Genomic DNA, 20,008 nt, shown 5'->3' with positions numbered 1-20,008 from the left:
AAAGTTACTGTAGATGAAATGTTACAATGTGGCAGTGATGATCCCTAGGAGCTGTTTTCATAGGTTAGATCAAGTGACCATAATTCCATTTCTCCTTTTGCAGATGACTGTGTTTTCTGTATGTGCCCTCCCTGTTTGTCTAGTGGAGAGTGCAATGGAGTGTCCAGCATTGCTTAAAGAATATAGCACCTACCCCTCCTGTGGGAAACTCTTACACTAGAGCACAGGAGAAAGACATGTCTAATTCACAAAAACTGCGGTTAAAAAAAAAACCAAAACCAAAAAAACCAAAAACAAAACCAAAGCTGTTTCACTGAAAAAAACCCACCCAGAACTCAGAAGTTGCTCCTTTCCTCAAGGCCTTTTTCTATAACTTTGGTGCATACTTAGTGTAATCTCTATGTATGTGAAAAACCACAAATGCACACTGAAAGGGAGCACTTTTTCAAAAATTCCCAGCAACAGAATTCGGAAAATATTGACAAATACCACAATAAAGAAGTTAAACTTGGTCTTCTCTTCAAAACTGGACAGAAGTCTAAGTCTTCATGTGTTAAATGTCAGTAAAGGCTCAGATTGCTTTTTACTGCAGTCTGCCTCCTTCTCCATCTGAACTGTCAGAGCAGTCTCTGAGAAGCAGGGACTTTATACATCATCTGTATTTTAGGCATTATAGCAACTGAGAGGATTCCTGTGTACTTTCCCAGTAGTGATCCAAGTTCTGAAACAACTGACCCAGCACTGACCTCTCAAAGTCCTTTCATTTAATTAGTATCTATTCTCTTTAAAATTGGATATGGAATTTTTAAAAATCCTGCACTTAGGTTCTATATACATGGTATGAACTTCCTCATCCTTCTTTATATAAAAAGGCCGTAAACCACTGGAAAACTGGGATTTTTTTTTTTTCATGAGTCCAAAAACTATATATACAGCTGTCCTGAGAGTTTATGTACTACTGTACTACCTGTTGTGAGCTTTCTCTTACCACACCTCACTTTAGCTTAACTAAAGCTATTTTTAAATAAAATTATTCAGAAAAGGTTTATCAATTACAGAGAACAGAAAGAATTTATCTAGCTCTTTTCCTGTTGCTTCTTCTAGCAATTACCTGCATTTTCCTTTGGCAATACTGAAGTAGTTTCTTCACCTGAGATATGGCAATACTGTAGTACTTTCTTTGGTTTAGACTCTTCAGTTGAGAATACTCTGACATGAATTTCAGATTTTTTTTGGCAATATAAACTCAGTCATTTTCATGCAACCCCACTAAAGACCCCTTACAAGTGCTATATTGTCATTCTTAGCTACTCATTTGTTGTGATAAAAGTGGAATTAGTCCATTTCAAATACCATTTCAAATTCTGAAAAAGATGAGTCAACAGGCTAAGGCTTCAAAAATACGCTTCTGCAACAAAGGAGGTTCAGGAATAAATGAAGTTCAGAAACAGTATTGTGAAATTAGAGAATCCTTTCTTTTGAGTGAAGTTCTCACTTAAAAGCAAGGCATATTGTTTGTGATGCAGAAGTGATCTCTACCCAATGAAAGATGAACGTCAATCTGTAAGAAAATAAAATTAATTTTGCTAATGTGCATGTAAGGATCATGAGGGTAAAAACCAGAATTTGACTGCCAATGGAAAACACCAAATAAAACAAACTGACTAATAAGACATGTCACGCTTATCTTTTGTGGTGTTTTTTATGTGGGAAATAAATGGGGGGTTATATCCTTATTGTACATCACCTCTTCTATAACTAAAGACTTTATTTAAAAACCAGAACAAACTAGACTTTGTGAGAAAACAAGTATCATTTTGAAAGCTTCAATTTAATGGTAAAAATTAAATATTTGCACACTCACACACATGCGCGCTCTCCTCAGGTCACCCAGTCACTAGTCTAGGTAGGTGCCCTGTGTCCCTTGCTGCGCTCACCATGGCTGCTTTTCGTTCCTTCTCCCTGCCCTACCTTTCCTGCAGCTTCCTTTGGATTTTCATATCTAGTAGATGAATCTCTCATGCAGTGCAAACTAAGCTCTTGATCTTTGTATAACGATGCAGTGCTTAGTCTCACAGTCAAAAAAGGTTGTTTGTATTTCCAACTAGCTACTTCTGACTCGTATTTCTTGTAGAAATAAAACTCTTTCTTCACAACTGCACAAAATCTGGCAGTCAAAAGATCTCTAATATGATACCCATGTAGTTCAGCAGATGTGATCTCTCAGCAAATGGACATTCCTTTTGGCTTTTTAACATAAATGCTTCACCTGGAGAATGCTCTAAACTGCCCATTTTAGTTTGTCCTCTGCTGTGGGGTTCAATGCCCATGAATGGGAGCTCTTGATTCCGTATTTCCAGTTTTTCAAGAACCAGCCACTCTTGCTGTTATTACATACAGCATACGAATTAGTACAGCTTTTCTCAGAAAATAAGAAAAATCAAACGCTTCTTGTTTAAAGCTTTAACTCCTTGAGAGGAAGGCTGCCCATGCAGGGAATAAAACCAGGCAGACAAGAATGTTTACCAGCTTTAAAAGCCTTCTTCCATTTTAATGAAACAGCAAAAAATTACTTTTATCAACAAAAGAGGAAATGTGTAATTCAGCTCTGAAACAGGACTAAAATAGGAAAGTGTCTAATGCTGATGATTCACTTAACTGATTTTTATAAGCGAAAAATGTTTCAGTTGGCTCCCAAGGCTTCATTCCATTCTGGGACACCAGATTCAGGTTGTTCCCCCTCCCACATGTCATTGATAATAGGAAAATCCTAGAGGTCAAACTTAACTGCTTGCTGCCGTCTTTACACATTCCCTTTATACTCAGCAGACTCAAGACCAAAAACCAAAGCAAAACAAGATACAGCTTTTAAATCAGAAGTTAACAGTTCTGTCTAAGGTGCATCAGACAGGGAACGGGGTTCTGCTCTTTCCTCAGCCAGTTCAATACTGCCTTAGTAAAAAATATAAAATAATGACTATTATTTGTTAAAGCAATAGGAAAAAATCTGATTATCGAGAAGCAGACCGAGTACAAAGACAGTCACTTCTTCAATATAGAGCTACACTTTAACTAGCATACTCGAGCCATGTAATACGTTTGAAAATGTCCATGCTAAGTACATACAAAACCATCCATTGTGCTTACACACAGAACAGCAGGACCCCTCCCCCAGTGCTTTCCCCGCAGATCAGAGAGGACTCACTGAGCTGTGCTGAAACTCGTGGATAAACAGCCAGTCAGCTGAAATAACTGGTATTCTTCTATGCAAAACCAAATTCTCAGATTTTAGCTCTAGGAATCTAAGCTTTAAAAATCTCAGAATACCCAAGATAATCCAGTCGTCACTTTTACAATAATTATAGAGGAAATGTTGTGATTATTAGCACCAATAAAGAGAAAAACTTCAAAAGATTTTCTTAAGCACTGCATTTTAGAGATAATGTGCTTTACTTCAGTATACAGTTAAAATGTCAAGGAAATCCAAAATATGGAAGAGTTTAATTCAATACCAGCTCAACATATTTTGGCAACGTAAAATTCACTGCTGGCATACTGTTCAGCAGAACCATTTTTACAAGAAAACATCTTTCATCTATTTATAAAATGCCTGAGGTTGATTAAGAGATGCAACACTGCAAGCCTTCCTAAACTTTGCTCTTGTAGGTATCTATTATAAAAAGCATTCACGATAATAAAAAGGACATGTTGAAATACCCTGCACTGCACAGTAAACTTGTAAGACTGGATACAGCACATTAGCCTTTCCAGTTGAAGTTGCAAAGTGCTCAGCAGCTCACCTTACTCATTAACTGTACGCTGTAGATATATATGAATGCAGAGAAACAGAAAAGTGCCATCACAAATTAAGAATAAATGTGCAGTAATAAACGATACTCACAGACAGTAAAAACCACAATCAGCATATAGAATCAATTGGCTCTTAAGAACGGGGCTTAATTCCCACGAGCAGAACTTGGAGCAATACAAGCATGAGTCAAAAACCAGAGCTGCAGTATTTAAGCACCCTAAGGAGAACCAGATTCTCAAGAAACACAGCAAGGAAAACAATCCAGGGGAAATTTTCAGTGTGCACCATTCCTGGGCCTTCCAAGAAGGCTACTGAGTAATTTTTTAAAAAGTTGGATTTTATAGTAATCAAATCTCTCTGATCCGAATATTTTGAGGAGGAGATGAGAGAAAGTTGGGAATGTATATTTTGTATGAAAACGCAGTTAAATTATTCACTTTACAGAAAAAAATTATAGGAGCAATTTAAAAAACAAAAAGCCAAGAGGCTTTATTTCAAGAAAACCAATTAAGATCATATTATTTAAAAACTCTGTCAAACAAAGTCATCACAAGTTAAGGTCTTCAAAAGGGTTTGGACAGGCAGAATCCATTTTCTGAACTTACAGCTTAAAACCACGGGAGTATGCATATGTTTAACATCACATACACGTGTGTATAAACGCACACAGCTTTGCATTTTGTGTGTACACTTTAAAACAAAACACGCTTAACAAAATATGGAGCTATACAGCCTATACAATTTACACAGCTGGGTGTCATTGCAACCCCAAATATTAGCATTTCCTAGAAAACAAACTTTTACTTTGTACAAGACCTTGACATGAATAAATTTACCCCTCGCTCAGGAGGCTGGAACTGAACAATAAGCTAAACAGTCAAAATACTTCATTTCAACTTGTACAAAAGGCATTAAAAAACCTAAAATACATGCTTTACCAAATATATTACATCATACAAGTCAGTGTGGTGTACTTAATAAATTCAGCTTAACTTCATCCACTTTAAATGGCATATTTAGTCGAAATGTAAAACTGACTACACTGGAAAACATTTATTTTAAGATCTATTTCCAAGTGCATTAATCACCTAAAAAAAATAAACTGCTCTAGCCAAAAAAAATATATGTATTACCGAGTGAAATGAGGAGCTCCCATTCAGAAAAACGTTCTGTGTAAGCGTCATGTGGCATTTCATCTGATTCTCTCAACCAGGCATGGTACCCTAGGCAGTGGGAGAGGCATTTTTCTGTCTGCTTGGCAGATGGATTCCTTTTCAGGATGGTTAAATTGTTAGTTGCTCAAAACAAAGTTTAATTTCACAATTGGTGATTTAGCTAGAATGTCAAAACACGTGTGGGAACTGCCAACAAGAAAATACATCACATCTATTGAAGCTCTTTTTGGCCTCGTCATGATAATATCAGACACAGAATAAGGCAAGTAGATCATAGCAATTACAAGTCACTCACAATCCTTTTGTGACGGGAAAAGCATTTCACCCTCCCTCTCTGTATTACCTGACAAATTTTTTCACGTGGCTTTTGTTACACATCACACAGAGGTGTGCACTGGTGTGGCTGAATGGGAAGGAGATGAACCTCTATCAGAGGAGGAAGAAATGGATCGGGTAGCAGCTTCCCGCTGCAAATCTTCAACCTTCTTCTGAAGCTCCGTCCGGATAGCAAGGAGCTCTTTAAGATTTTGATGGATTGGAACCTGCCAGGACAAGAAAGAAAAGGCTTTGACTCCCACAGCAAGTTATCTTCTCAAGCAATGCTTCCACTGTTTTCTTCATTAACACAAGGAATCCAACCCCTATGAATTTCAGTATATTAATATTTAGGGAAAGTGTTTCTTTAGTCATTTGATTAAACATTCCAGCAAACTGTCTTTTTCTAACACCACAGTTGGCAGGAAACCTTTTCAAAAGACTGTTTCCAAATGGTCTTGATGGGATACCAAACAGACTTCAATAAATGTACCCCTATCCCTTATCAATACCACTTTCAGCTGAACTTAAAATGCCTTTCCCGGGAACTATTGCCCCTGCCTGTTCGGACAGAACTTATTATGTAAAGAGAGTTCACAAAGCTGGCTCTGTACAAAGCATCTTGTTACTCCTCTAACCAGGCATCTTTCCAAGAGTCTGACCCCTTCCAGCTTGTCAGTGAGAAAAGTGCAGCAGCCAAGTGAATTGTACTTGTGGTGGACCTCCCAGAGTCATACTCCAATAAACCTTTTATAGAAGTGGTTGTACAGGTTTCTATCTCTGCTTCTGACAGTGCCCCAAAACCACCAGAGATGCACCACTCTGCATTTTTCATGCTCATCTGGAACATTCAACTATATCATGGCCAAAGGAAGATGCAAGCCACACTGTTTTTTGCAGCTGGATCTGTTATCTCAGAAAGCAAAGAGAGACCTTCCCTTCTTCCAAATGCCACAGAAAGGCCAAAAAAGTTTGACTGTAAATTGCTTTAATCTATTTTATCCTGTATAAACTCCAATTGTTTATAGCTTTTGGAAAGAGCAAGATGGGAAAAAGAACAATCGTGGGGAAATGAAACAATGGGAAACCTATGGATTGGTAGATGTTATAAGTAATTTATAACCTGGGCTTCTGGAATGCCAAGCCTTCAGGGGATTGCATTCACCCGTGATCACTTCGTACTGCTTAAAAGTGTTTACAGGGCTGGGATGCACACCTGAGCACGAAATTTTCACATGGTGCTATGTGAAAAAGATGTCAAAAACCAGAAAGGTTTTCTCACTATCAACACACAACCGAGTCACAATTTAAGTCTTTGTGAATTCTGGCTTTGTGAAGAAAATACATCAAAAATCCATGCATTTGCTTTTGATATTTTCAAAACCTAACACTCATGTTTCTGAAACAGAAAAACACCTGTTAGAACTAAACTTAAAAGAGTTAAATAGTATCAAACAGTCTCTTTCAGGTCAACATTTTTTTGGCCATATATTTTTTTCTTGTTTGTGGCTTAGCCCATGAACAGAAACTTCACTGCATTCTCAAAGTGCTTCTCCCAGTACTCTGGGAGTCATCAGTTCATCCAGCATGTCATCTACACCAATTTTAAAAGTGTAACTTTTTGAGTCTTCAGCAGAACAATCGCTGCTCATCACCAAGCTCCCATTGACCCTGGAGTCCTGCCTTCACTATGCAATCAATTTCTTCTCTTCTTGCAATCTTCTCCTGCATCCACCATGCAGTCTTTAGCAAGTGAAGCCATAAGACAACAGCCTCCTTCACTAATGAAACACAAAGCTCACCCTCCAGAAAGCCAATCTTATTTTTCTGAGGTGGTCTACAGAAAAAGTATACACGTAAAAACACAGCAAAATTGAGTCTGGTGATGAAGTTTGTCCAAGATGCTCTAACACACACTATGGAAAATTCGAATTTCAGTGAAGACCAAGACTTTCTGGATTAGCACCCACAGTATTTTTTTTGTCTTTCCTCAAGTAAAAGATCCCTTGTTCATACACTCCCACTTCAGATTTCTTCTTTATGAAGACATTTTCCTGAAACACTTAGTTCTGTAACAGAGTGATTTACCATTGGTATCATTAGTCACGCAAGCCCTGGGTCACAGGAGATTTGTACACCTGATTTCTGCACAGCTTAATCATGATTCAGCATAACAGCCCAATTTCTCTTAGACACTTTTCATGCAGGCATTAGCCAGTGTGTTCCACTGCACAATGCTCAAACACTCATAAAAAGCTGTTCCATAGAACTGGCTTTTGGGGAACATACTACAAATCATTTCAGGATACTCTACACAAAAGCCGCTGCAGAAATTGGCATGCTCTGTAAAGTCCTTCAAGGAGGAAAAGTGTGGATACACGTCTCAATCCTTCTTCTGCATTCCCCCCGAACCTCTTAGAACAAGACACATGCTCAAACTCTGACACAAGTGCTGTTCTCCCCACATGTCCATCTTAAAGAACAGGACTCTCTTTAAATAAATTAGCTAAATAGCAACAATGACATTAAAAAAGTCTGTGTATATTCAAGTCACACAAAAAACTCTTCAACATTAAGATTGCAAAATTATGATCTCAAAAAATTAGGAGGTGTCAGAATGAAGATTACTTCTCCAAACTCAATTCTGTACCTCTCTATAAAATCATTGGTTAAATAAGTATTAAAATACTAGTTTCCCCCTTGTATTCCTCATTTATTCCGCGCACAGTTTGATGCTACTCAATTACTGAGCAGTTATTCAATATTTAAGTTTTCTTTGCAGTGTCTGACCCCATCCTTTATTTATTCTTCTGAACTTAAAATACTTGTTTCCTTTTCTGTGCTTTCATCTCATGTCAGGAAACAAATTTGCAGCACCCTAATAAGTATGGGAGTACAAATACACCACTTTCACAGACAAGGATCTGAAGCAAGCACCTCCTAATTTTGCATACCTCAGATGTCAAATTGGTTTAATAGAGAACTTGGCAATTCTGCAGTTTGGCCCTGTGGGTATCAAGCAGGACACCCAGTAAGTAAGGAGCACACACATGGTGACCACTCTGGTGCAGGTGATCTCCCTTACAACAGAGGAATCCTGTGGCAAAGGCAGGGAGAAACTTCCTTTCTCCAGAGCAGCATCCTGCTCCCTTACCCATGGGACAATTCTTGCTTTGTCTGCAGCCGTGCCCCTTCCAGACTACTTTCCCAGATTGTATTCCATGGGTTGAACAGAAAGCAAAGACCTCCAACACTTGGAGCATTATTCACTCCTAGTTCCTATTCCCAGTCAGTCACAACTCTCTCATAGACTCTGTATCAAATCTATCTCTCAGTCTTTTTACTCTCATTTATTCTCAGTCCTTGAGAATTCACTGAGATTGTTCCAGCCTCTGAATAGGATGGATTTCTTCCAGGATATGAGGAGGCACATTTCTGAAACATAATCCCTCTTACTAAAAACTCACATTTGCCCTAGAGATGGACTATTTACAGAAAAATAGCCCCCTGCCCCAACAAAAGAACTCTACAATACTACTATTTTCATATGGGAAAACGTTTTTCTTAGTCACATTCTCATAAGAAACTGAGCCTTCTTGGATGAACTTTTACAAAACAATTCAATCAGACACACAAACTTGGTGACTCAATACAAATAATTAGAGTCCAGCAAAGCTGTAAGCAAGACAGAGTAGGTCTTACAATGGGGGGAAAAAAAAAAGGGTCAGCTTTAAAATGTTGGCCATCTTTTAGGAAGTGCATGTTAGATGCCAACACTGCAAGACAGTTCTACATAAATATCCACAAGCCATTTCATAAGGTAGTGTAAACATGAATGGTTTTCTAATGTCAAGTCTTTCCCAGGAAAAGACTCTTGCCTTGCCACTTAATACCGAATCATGTAGATGCACAATATTGTAAAACAATAAAATTACAAAAGCAGATTTCACGCACTAAACTTCTGAAACATGCTTTCATTTCATGAAACAACATGTCAGATTCAGTCTAGAGAAATCTTTAGCACTTCCAGAGTATTTTCAAGCAGCTGACAATAACTTATTTATTAGTGATAAAGGTCCATGTTAGAATTACATCCTCATGGGGTAAAAAAAGGTGGTACAGGCAGCTGAAGGATATAAAAACTATTACAGAAATTCTTATAAAAAGATCTAAAAAGCAGCCTGGCTTGAGGAGCTGTGCTTTCCCCAGGTGTCTTCAATTCTGATACTATAACTTCCCTTTTTTGAAAAAAAGCAGCAAATTCAAATATGAAAGAATGAAAAAATAAGACTGGTGCTAGAGGGGAAAAGGGGGGAAAATGCCCAAAACAAAGCCTCAACCTCCAGTCATGGTTTTGTTGTTTTGTTTTGTTTTGTTTTTTTAATGAAAACATTAAGAGAACCAGATAGAACTGTAATTATGCAGCTTTCTGGAAGCCTCCTTCCATCTTGGAAGGAGGAAGAGGATGAAGCATCTTCAAAACTTCTGTCACAAAAACCATTAAAATAATAATTAAAAAAAGTTTAGTTCATGTCCACATTTCTTGAAGACTTACTCCCACGCAAACCTGTTGCTGCCTACGTTTCCTCACGCTGTCCTGTGCAAATTCTTACAGATAAGTATCTCCATTTTCGTCACTTCATACCATTTCATTTCAGCACACAATTCCTCTCACAAACAAACTTCTTCAGAAGCAAATGGGTCCGACAACCTTCACAATAACACACGTAATGTCTTGCTGTGAATGAGGGTCTCCTTTGCCACTGCTTAGAATAAAAGTAAGTGGAAGAGTGACATATTCTGTGCGGACCAAGAAGTTTGGAGATCATTTATTAAAAGCGCTTGTTACCACCTTAACCCTAGAAGTGTATACTTGCACAGCACTAGCAGTGTCTCCACGGCAAGCTTTTATTACAGTCTTGTTAAGAAATCATGTAATTGATTTGACTGAATTCGCTGGGAGTCTGACAGCACATGTACTGTTTTCTACTCTCTCATCCTGTCTCTCAAATTAGGAGTTTAAGTTCAAAAGATGACTCTGGACCCACCACCTAGTCATATTCAAGTTATTTGTTTTGCTGCTCTACTCCACTATATCAATACCTGATTTCAGAAGAGTGTGTACCCTTTCCTTTGTAACACCAGCTTCCCAGAGTGTTGCTGCAGTAATGCTGCTAGGCAATACCTGGCCATGACAGCCAAGTCCCCATCACTTCTGTCCATACTCCAGGGGAAAGCAAAGACCTACTTCTGCTGCACAAGAGGAGCCTACGCAGACAAAACCTAACCTGGCAGCCCATCTGCTGGAAAACTGGCCAGGCCATTGCTCATTAGGTCTTCAGAATGTTTTTCACACATTATTTAAACTATTATCTCAATGTGCTGAAATACAATAAGTTTAATTTCTGTTATTATATATATGAAATAATAAATTTAATTTGTTATTTTTAATATATATTATATGTATTCTGTTATTTAACAAAATATTCCAGTAAAAAATAAAGTAGAAACATAAAGGTGAATATACTACATTTTAACAGATTATGGTGGGTTAACCTCATAAAAAAATTCTATCGTTTGACTATTTATAAGAAATAAAATTAGATTTCTCTAATCATATAAAATTTACTAAAAACAAATTAAGAAGTTTATCAGTCCAAAACAAAACTTGCATTCACATCTAATACAGCTAGCAATACAATCCAAGAAGGGACAAGAGTAAGGAGTTTGCCAGCAGCACTAAGTGGCAGAGAAAAGGGCCCAAATCCTTGGGAAGTGTCACTTGGCTGCAGGTGTTAGCCAAAAAGATGGCTCTGTAAAAGCTGGAGAAGAATCTGCCTGCAACAGTTCAAGATGACTTTTCAGTAAGCTGGATTTTTTTTTCTTTTTAATTGCTACTGTAATATTGACTCAGGAGCTAAGAAGAATATGACTGAGACTGCATGTTGTTCCCCTCCCTAACTCAGCACCAACTTTTTCCAGCCACTTACCCAAACCCCGTGTCCCTAGCCCTTTTACCTGTCCTGAGCAATACCCTTAGCACTAAACATAAGCTTTACCAGACTTACCCTAGTTGTCCATGATTCTAGCATCTTTTTGTTTGGTTTTAAGCTCTCACAAAGTTTTTCAGTCCCTTCCCATTCAAATCTCTATTTTTATTCCATTACCCCTCTCTCACTGAGTTATATTAGAGAACTAATTTTGTGTAAAGAAATAAAAAAAAATCAACCGATCAGGAAAATTTTATTTAGCAGAGTTCTTAGTTTTCTCTAGCTTTTTAACAGTTTGCATTTCTGCCCATTTAAGTTTGCAGTCCCTTTTCTGCATCAAGCCATGACTAAACTTAGAGCCTGACCCCCCTCCTCATACAATGTATACACCTTTATCTACCCGCTACACTTGCACTTCTTCCCTGCTACTTGCTGCTTCTCCCCTTCCTTCCTCACTGACGATATTGCCAGTTGCCCTGTCTCTCCAGAGAGTTTATTCTCTCTGGTAGAAGCAGTTTCTTTCTCCTGTAAGACATGATATACAATACTCCCACTGCTAGTGGTAATTGCAATATTTGAAACCCCACCCCCAACCAGTAAAAAACAGTAAAATGCTGCAAAACTGAGTGAGCCAAGTAACGTTTTTCACCCAGAAAGAACTGATTGTAGGTTCCTGCAAATTAACCAGTTAAAATGGGTGGGGTTTTATCTTCCTGATTAGCGAGCTTTATCACCTATTTTATTCAAAAGCAGATACTTTTCCTACACTTCAAAGATAAGGTACCTACTGCCTATAATGAGCTGAAAAATACTTAGAATGCTGCTAAAGAAACAGTCTTTATTGCTTAAAATAGCAGTGATAGGAAACCATTTTTTAAACTGAATATCCACATGTACATCGAAATCAGAACCTGGTATACCATAACTCTCAGAACATGCCACTTCACAGTTACAGTAAATTATTCCTGCTGGGTGAGGACTTGAGGGAAGATAAAGGTGTTTGTGTTGTTTTTTTTTTTTTAATTATAACTACACAGAAACTACAATTACTCTATACAAGATACACACTACAACACATATTAAAAACACATAGACATAAGACAGCTCCATTTCCTAAAAAAAAAAAAAATAAAATCAAATCTCCCTCTTCACAGAATTACTACAGTCAACTTTCAGTATTGATTTTCAGGTTTTCATTCCCAAGTAATCCTTCAGGATCCTGGAGTGCTTTTGGATAGCAAAATTTGTCAACACAAGGATAGGTATAAAAGAAATTATAATAGCTACTCACTTATAGTACCTCCAAGTCTTAATTGGATGGATATCTACTGTGTAGTACTGTACTAGCTCAAGGACAGTCATTCACATGAAAATTGTTCAACAGTGAATGCATTTTGTCTTGTTCAGCGAGTATACTTTATCTATTTTAGCAACAGGGAAGAAAGGCTGCAGAGGAAAATGGTTATTTTAAATTCATTGCTTGACTTAAGACTGTCGTTTTTTCAAAAACCTACTCTGTGCATTGGAAAGACAACAGTATCTTTCACTTCAGCTTTTTGTTCCTCTTCACGAAGAGCTGGAACTCTGACACATTTGCTTTTAAAACCTAGTTAACAGTATACTCATAGAAAAAGGCAATCTCAAATGATGAAAACAGCAGTTTTCAGTAATAATCAATACTTCCACACTTACTGTAGAGGTATGCTCCTGGGAAACCAAGCAAAAACCCTGGCCTTCTGCAAAAGCAATGACTAGCAAACAGAAATTATGAATCCTACCATGTGGGAACTAGATCAGAGGTTTTTGCAAAAAAACTGCACGGATTTCCAGACTCAGGAAACTCTACATGCTACAAGCTGATGCCATTACTTGTTAAAACCTACAGCCCATTTAGATTTAGACATCTGATAGATTACAGCAATGCTTTGAGTGCTTGCTCTTCAAAATATGCTAGAAACTCCCCAAAATGAAGACTATTTGCACAGTACTAGTTTCTCCCTTTCTGTACAAGTTCTGATGCTGTGCTCATTTACATTTTTTTTTTTTTCTTAAATAACTACAGATTCTTTCAGCACACAGGATAAGCAGCTAGTCTATATTTTATTCCATATCATTTGAATGCTGAGAGTTTTATCTGCAGATATAAGATACCTGCAGTAAATCAGGCTCTGGAAATCTTGACTTAAGACACCCAGATAGAGAGAAACTATCAGGTACTCAAGAAACTTGCCTTGTCTCACAGGAAACGCTGTGGTTAAAGGCAGGGATGAAATCTCCTTGGCTAAGGCACCATTCAGCTATCTATCTAACCCACAAGGTGATTCCTTCTCCTGTCATCACCTGCCTCACTCTTTCACGCAAAATGATGGACCCAAGACCATGCATGTATCTCAGACCAGCAATGCCAAGCATTTCCAGAGTCATATGATGGCTTTGTCCCGCCACAAAATGGTGTTAAATAAAATGTATGAGCTTTGAAAATATTCCAACCTATGTCAACATGCTCAGAGAGGAAAATGCCGGGCAACTTGACTGAAGGCAGGTATAAATAATATAAACACCACATGTGCCAGACAGTAAATCATATCCTGTTATGTGCAGGATAAAGCATCTCCGTAACTGTGTTTTCCAGTTTATTCTAAACAATTTTTCCAGTAACACTTAGCATCTTATTTGTTCTTTTAAATATGCAATATTTTGTGTTTATTGACACTGAAGTTCAGCTGACATCCAATCACTCAACTATTCAACACATCAAACGCCTCTGCAATTCTATACACAGCATTAAAAAAACCCAGCAATCATTGTAACCTATTTATATGCTTTCCAGTAATTTCTGTGTATACTGAACAAACAGTTATTTATTCCTACCTTTTTTAAAGTCAGCTGTTGCCCTCCAAACAGACTTTCCCTGGCTTTTCATGGAAGCTCCAAAGACTGCCTTTAGCAGATGATCCCACTACAGAAGCTGAATTGAATTTCTAGGATATAGATGGTGCTAGCCTTACATTCTGAATCAAAGTACACACACACAGAGAAAAGAATGATTTTGAAGAACTTGTAGGGTTTTCTATGATATTATCTCTAGCACAGTGGCCAAATTTCCAGAACAGAGCTTGAAGAAAAATTAGCAGGCATAGAAAAATTTTAAAACCCCACAATTAAACCAAAACAAGTTTAAACCCTGTACTCCAAGGGTTAAAATGTCATTTCCCAGAAGGTACAAAACCAACTAAATATATACTAATGGACTATGAAAATTTTGTGACCAAAATAGATTTCCTTGCCTCTCACACAATAAGACACACATTGAATTGAAAGGACCAGAACTTTTACTTATGCTCTCCATATATGAATGATGACAAGAGTATTAGTTCAAAAATACTGCCCCTGCAGAAGTCATATTCAGAAACATCATTGGTTGTGTTCTCACCCTCCAGAGTTGCCCAAGCAGATAACTGACATCTGGCAGCCAGAACTCCTCAAAGCAACTCCAAGAGGTCTGAATGACTACACAGAAAGGTATCAACTGGAACAATTCAGAAGTATCACACTATCTTATCTATTCCAGACTAGTAGGGTCATGTGTAAATCCAGTAGCAGGTACCCACAGAGCACCCACCTTTGTATGAGAGAATGAAAGAGCTTATCTTCCACAGGTCACATACAAATACACATTTCTCTAACCCAAGGAAAGGGCAAATCTGAAAAAAAAATCTTCTCAGTCAATAAACTCAAATAAGATCAGACTAAAATCTATCTAATTTTCTTAGGACAAGGGGTCAATAATGATGTAACATCTCCAAACTGAAACCAAGGAACATCTTATTTCACTTAAGAATTCAAATGACTTGTTGAAGCAGTTTAGCAAAAAGGGAAGCTACAAGAGATGCCTATATTTAACCTAGAATTTTTCATGGTGTTCACTTCTTAGACACTTGAGCTTTGAACCCTATAGAAGGGAGGCTGATCCTAATTGCACAGGATCTACTGCAATATACTATAATCCTAAAATGGGGCTCTTGATGCAAATAAACACCATCAAAACCACCAATTCAGACTTCCACAAAACTTAGCTAGAACTGAGAGTACATCATTATAAGCAATTTTTTCTTTACTGAACACAAGAATAATACTAAACTCTCTATGCCTTAGTGCAACGAAGAATATGCTCAGACCTTACTGTACTGTTACAAGGCTTGATGCAACACAGATATTCAGAGTACAACAACGCAAAAATAAGTGGTTATATCCAGTTAGCATTCAAACTAAATAATTAAAGGTGATGTATGCTCATTTCCAATAGAAAAGTCGGTGAAGTGCAATGATTAACTTCTCTTGGTCCATTTAAAAATTCAAGCGTCACTAATCAAGCTGAAATCAGAAAACCTAAAATATTGCCTCAAACCAAAAACTTGTCCTTCTGCTCTTGTGAGTTTTCTCTCCTGTAATATGAATTGGTTGAAAACATGTATCAAAAATCTATTCTGATTATATTACAGGACTATTATTCATCTCCCTTAAATTCACCTATTAGGCATTTCTTCTTTTTGGTGAGCTCCTCGAAAACAACAAACATTTTCTAGTTTCCTTAAGATGTTTTTGCAGCTGATAAAACAGCACATGAGGTTGCCTTGAACTGCTATTCATCAGAGACCTCTTCGTTCACGTTAAATGTTTTATTGTCTCTTATTCTAGCTGAAAACTAAAAGAACCACATTAAAAGGTATTCAAAAAACCACCTTTTATCAGGAGGCAGAGTTGTTCATTCTCTTAATAAACCCACTGATTAAGAAATTTTTTCACTGAAGATAAGTGAAGACCTGCTGGGCATCACAATGGTCATTGTCTTTTTTTCTGTCACTGAATGGGTCTGAACGTTACTGAATAGGCTAACAGGGTGCTAAACTAGACAATGCAAATACAGAGGAAAGCAAACTTAGTATATTGTGATTACAAAGTCTTTTTATTTACTTGTTTGCATGAGTTTGTGCTTTCATAATTAAACTGGAGAACGCAATTATGCAACAAAAAAATTGTAATTTCTGGAGCAAATTTATCCAAGTAGATGCGAAACACTTGGAAATATTTGTCACAAATATAACGTAAATTCAGGCCAGAGACAAGAGGAAAAGCTTGATGTATCTTCACAAGACAAAGCTAATGTGGTAGAACTAAACATTCGGAAGAGTTGTATTAGTTCTTCGGGAAAAGAAGGTAGTAGTAAAGTTAAGGCAGTTAGCAGGATCATCAAATTTTGTTACTTTCAGCCTGCTGATTTTAGGGACCTGCTCTCAAAGACCACTGAAGACCAATGCTTCACACACGTTGGAGTGCCTGCCGAGTGCTCTCCAACAGAAGTGGGCCGAGCGCTCTCCAAGAGAGAGGTGATGAGCAGAGATTGCCACTAAGTATATGACAGTTCTGGCACTTTCTCATTATGTGATCTCTTCCCCACCCTCACCTCACCTCTTTCAAACAGGGTTTAGCTTTCCTATGTTTACAAAACCTGCTCACTTCCAGGGCCTATAGATCTCAATTAAATACAACTAATAACCTGTCACTGCCACAGGTCGATTATACTAAAGCATGCATAAGCCATGCTAGCTCAGCAAATAAGCTAAGAACGAGATGATATTTTGCTAAAAAGCAGTTCACAATTTTACTTTAAAACCATAAAGATTAAAATACACCATCTTTTGACTTTTAACACGTGCTAACACCTAACAAGTACCTAATAGTCATAGGACTACATAAACCAGAACAGACCAAGGGAAACAAAGCAGCTCAGAGGAAACATCTCAGTGGGAAAGCAAGCAATCCAGACTTTTCCAGGACCTTAAAAGGTATTTTTCAGATGCCTGGACTCCTACCACTGTACTGTCCTTGAAACTTACCTTGGAACACCATCTTTTACAACAGCCCCTGACTTGTGGGTGTCTAATAAATCTGAAACTCACATCTCATTCTAACTGCTAGAAGACAAAAGCAGCTTTCGAGCAGTCACTTAACACAGGTAATTTATCATAATATGCTTGGGGGTACCTTGGAATGTTACCTTAATAAAGAGATGGTGTAGCACCATCAGATATATTATAGTTGTGACACAAACTGAACGTTCTTTCTTCAGACTTCTAAGTATGAGAGCATATGGAGTATTTGTCTGATGAGATTTAGAGATTTATCTGAATAGCAGACATTACTTATAAGAACAAATACTGGATGAATCAAGGAACATGTACAGGGAGTGTTTAATCTTTAGCATGCCAGCTTGAAACTGTAAAGGTCAATTGAAAACAAGCATCTATGTGATGCTAAGTTTAGAGAGGCTACAAAATGAGTCAGTACATAGTCCAATTCTTTCAGAAACTGCTGCTATATTTTATATCATTTTGGTAAAGGGCAAAACATGATTAAAAGCAAAGTTACACTAAACTCTACAAGAAGGTTAAGGCAATAAAAGTATTAAACAGTGTTACAAAGTTTTATAGAAGTGCAATAAAAGTAATCTGACAACAAAGACTGTTAATCTGTTACCTTTCACAACCCAATAAAGTGATACCATAACTCCCTATTCTACTGGTGACCTTAATGAAAACATCATTTTACCAAGTTTGAACACATCCTGCATGTTCTTTGAGAAAAAACACCTTTTTCCCTATCACCTGAAGTACATGCAAGAGATGAGCACTTTTGAAATTAAATGCTGCATTTGACACTATGAAAAATAGTAGTTTTTTAAAATCTCTGTGCTCTTCACTAAAACCTAAGAGCCATGTGAAAGCTCATACCTGAGGCCGCATCCTTGGGTTCCATCTGACGTAGTAGTTCACCCATAGTTCCAAATGGTTCAGACTGGCAACAGGATACAGGACGTGGTTTTCATAGTTTACGTAGAAAGGATTTGTGAACTCATCTAACTGGCTGTTTATATAGGACCACAGTGATACAGTCTTTGTGCTTACCTCCTGATTGAAAAAAAAAATAAAAATTATATGGATTGCAAAACCACTCTGAGAACACTTCCAGTAGCTGATCATTAAACAGCCTTAAAACTTGAGCAAAACATTTGAACATTTATTCTGGTCCAAGGCTAACTGAGGAAGGAGATTCAGGCATGTTATTTTCAGAGACACTAAGGCCTAGTTGAGCAAAAGAAAGCTGTACTGCATGTAATTTACAGCAACGTTTACAGCTACTTAAATACGTGGTTACACACCGACCAACTAAAAAAAAAAATTAAATTAGCTTTGACAAGAAATTCGTGAAGAAATATGTAGTTTGGAAGATTCAAAACAGCATCTGTGAAAAAGAATTATTCAATTTGACACTCACACTGTAAATGCCTATTTTTTTTCAAAAGTTGTATTATTCTACATGTAATCAGCATAATCATGGTTAGATCAAAGACTGGAAATCTGAACTTACATCAGATTCATCTTGCAATTTTACACTTCTTCAGTGCTGTAAAGCATGTGTTTCTACCACTGCTGTGTCTTAAATTGCATTTCTTTATTGAGAATTGCATCTGACTATGAAAGAAATCTGTCTGGAAACCCTGCATTTGCCGAGAACACGTTATTCAGCTCCATCTTGTGGTATTTACATGCAACATTTTCCCTACAGAAGTAGAAACAAACCAAAAGGACACAGCAAAGCTATATATATGGCAAGGAATTGTTACTTCCTTTAAAAAATATGAAGCATTAAAAACAACAAAGCCAAAAGTAAGAAAAAAGGTACTTGGAATATTTAAAAAGTTTTATTGAGTCCTAACTTCATTTATATAGATATTTTAAATTTCTGTAGTCTTCAATCATAAATTTCACCTAATTATGTCCTGAAGTAACCTGCAAAGTCATCCATAGGAGTTCCTTTGGAAATAGCAAATGAAATGCAAATATAATTTGATAATGATTATTTAAAATCGTGTATGTTGGCTAGAAATATCTGAAAGAAGACTTTCTAAAACCCTCACCTCCCTGAACAGGTAATAAATAAAGAAAAATAAGTGCCACCTCATTTAATAGCAGGGCATTCAGTATATACTTCTCATACCATGAAATTTCATGTCCGTGTCTTTTAAGACTACATGAGAAATTTAACAAAAATCACAGCACAGATGTTCTTAGGTCTTATATTCTAAGCATTTTCATATAAAATCAACAAATTAAGCATGTGTATTACACTATTTACCTCTTTTAATCTCTCTTTTTCACAGTTGCATAAGAAAGTCCCAAAGAGACAACTGTAAAGGTGATCCAGAATGGTGATCAAAAATAACTCGTTGAATTCAAAGGCTGCAGGAAACTGAAATAAAAAATTGGTAAAATGACTTTAAACTTTATTTTAAGCAGTGCAGAAAGGAAGAAACTCAGACATAAGTAATAACCAAAGGATTCAAGTAAGATTTTTTTTCTTATTTAGTGATTATTTTCAGAAAAACTCAGCAATTTCAGTAGCTCCCATTGCAATAACACATTTCACCTACATACTTCTTTATAAATATTTCTGAGAGACAACCCTTACATTCATTATGCGAGTATACTAGAATACAAACATAGAAACATTAGCTAATGTGAAACTGGTGACAAGAAGCAACGCATTTTAAGAAGGTTTAATAGAATTCTGTTCTAACCCACCCCAAACTGTCTTCAACATGTGCTTTATTTCTCTTGTTACAGGACACGAATATTTTTTTTTTTTTGGGGGGGGGG

At 37.1% G+C, this 20,008-nt stretch overlaps 1 protein-coding gene across 4 annotated transcripts in view; it reads right to left on the bottom strand.

The window, feature by feature from the left end:
• Positions 1-4,274: 4,274 nt before the first annotated feature.
• Positions 4,275-20,008, bottom strand: part of MTMR1 (myotubularin related protein 1) — a 36,607-nt gene continuing 20,873 nt past the window's right edge. For all 4 annotated transcript variants that reach the window (XM_026848658.1, XM_026848661.1, XM_026848659.1 and 1 more), the window contains 3 exons: positions 19,488-19,601; positions 18,083-18,259; positions 4,275-5,528 (listed from right to left, as the gene is read on the bottom strand). In XM_026848658.1, the coding sequence (XP_026704459.1) occupies positions 5,364-5,528; positions 18,083-18,259; positions 19,488-19,601 (456 nt within the window). In that variant the 3' untranslated portion in view covers positions 4,275-5,363. The remainder of the gene's footprint in view (positions 5,529-18,082; positions 18,260-19,487; positions 19,602-20,008) is intronic.

Source organism: Athene cunicularia, assembly GCF_003259725.1.
Source record: "Athene cunicularia isolate RWA chromosome 4 unlocalized genomic scaffold, athCun1 chr4_part3, whole genome shotgun sequence".
Taxonomy (NCBI): domain Eukaryota; kingdom Metazoa; phylum Chordata; class Aves; order Strigiformes; family Strigidae; genus Athene; species Athene cunicularia.
Note: the sequence above shows the minus strand (reverse complement) of the source record. Positions and strands in the feature narration are given on the sequence as shown.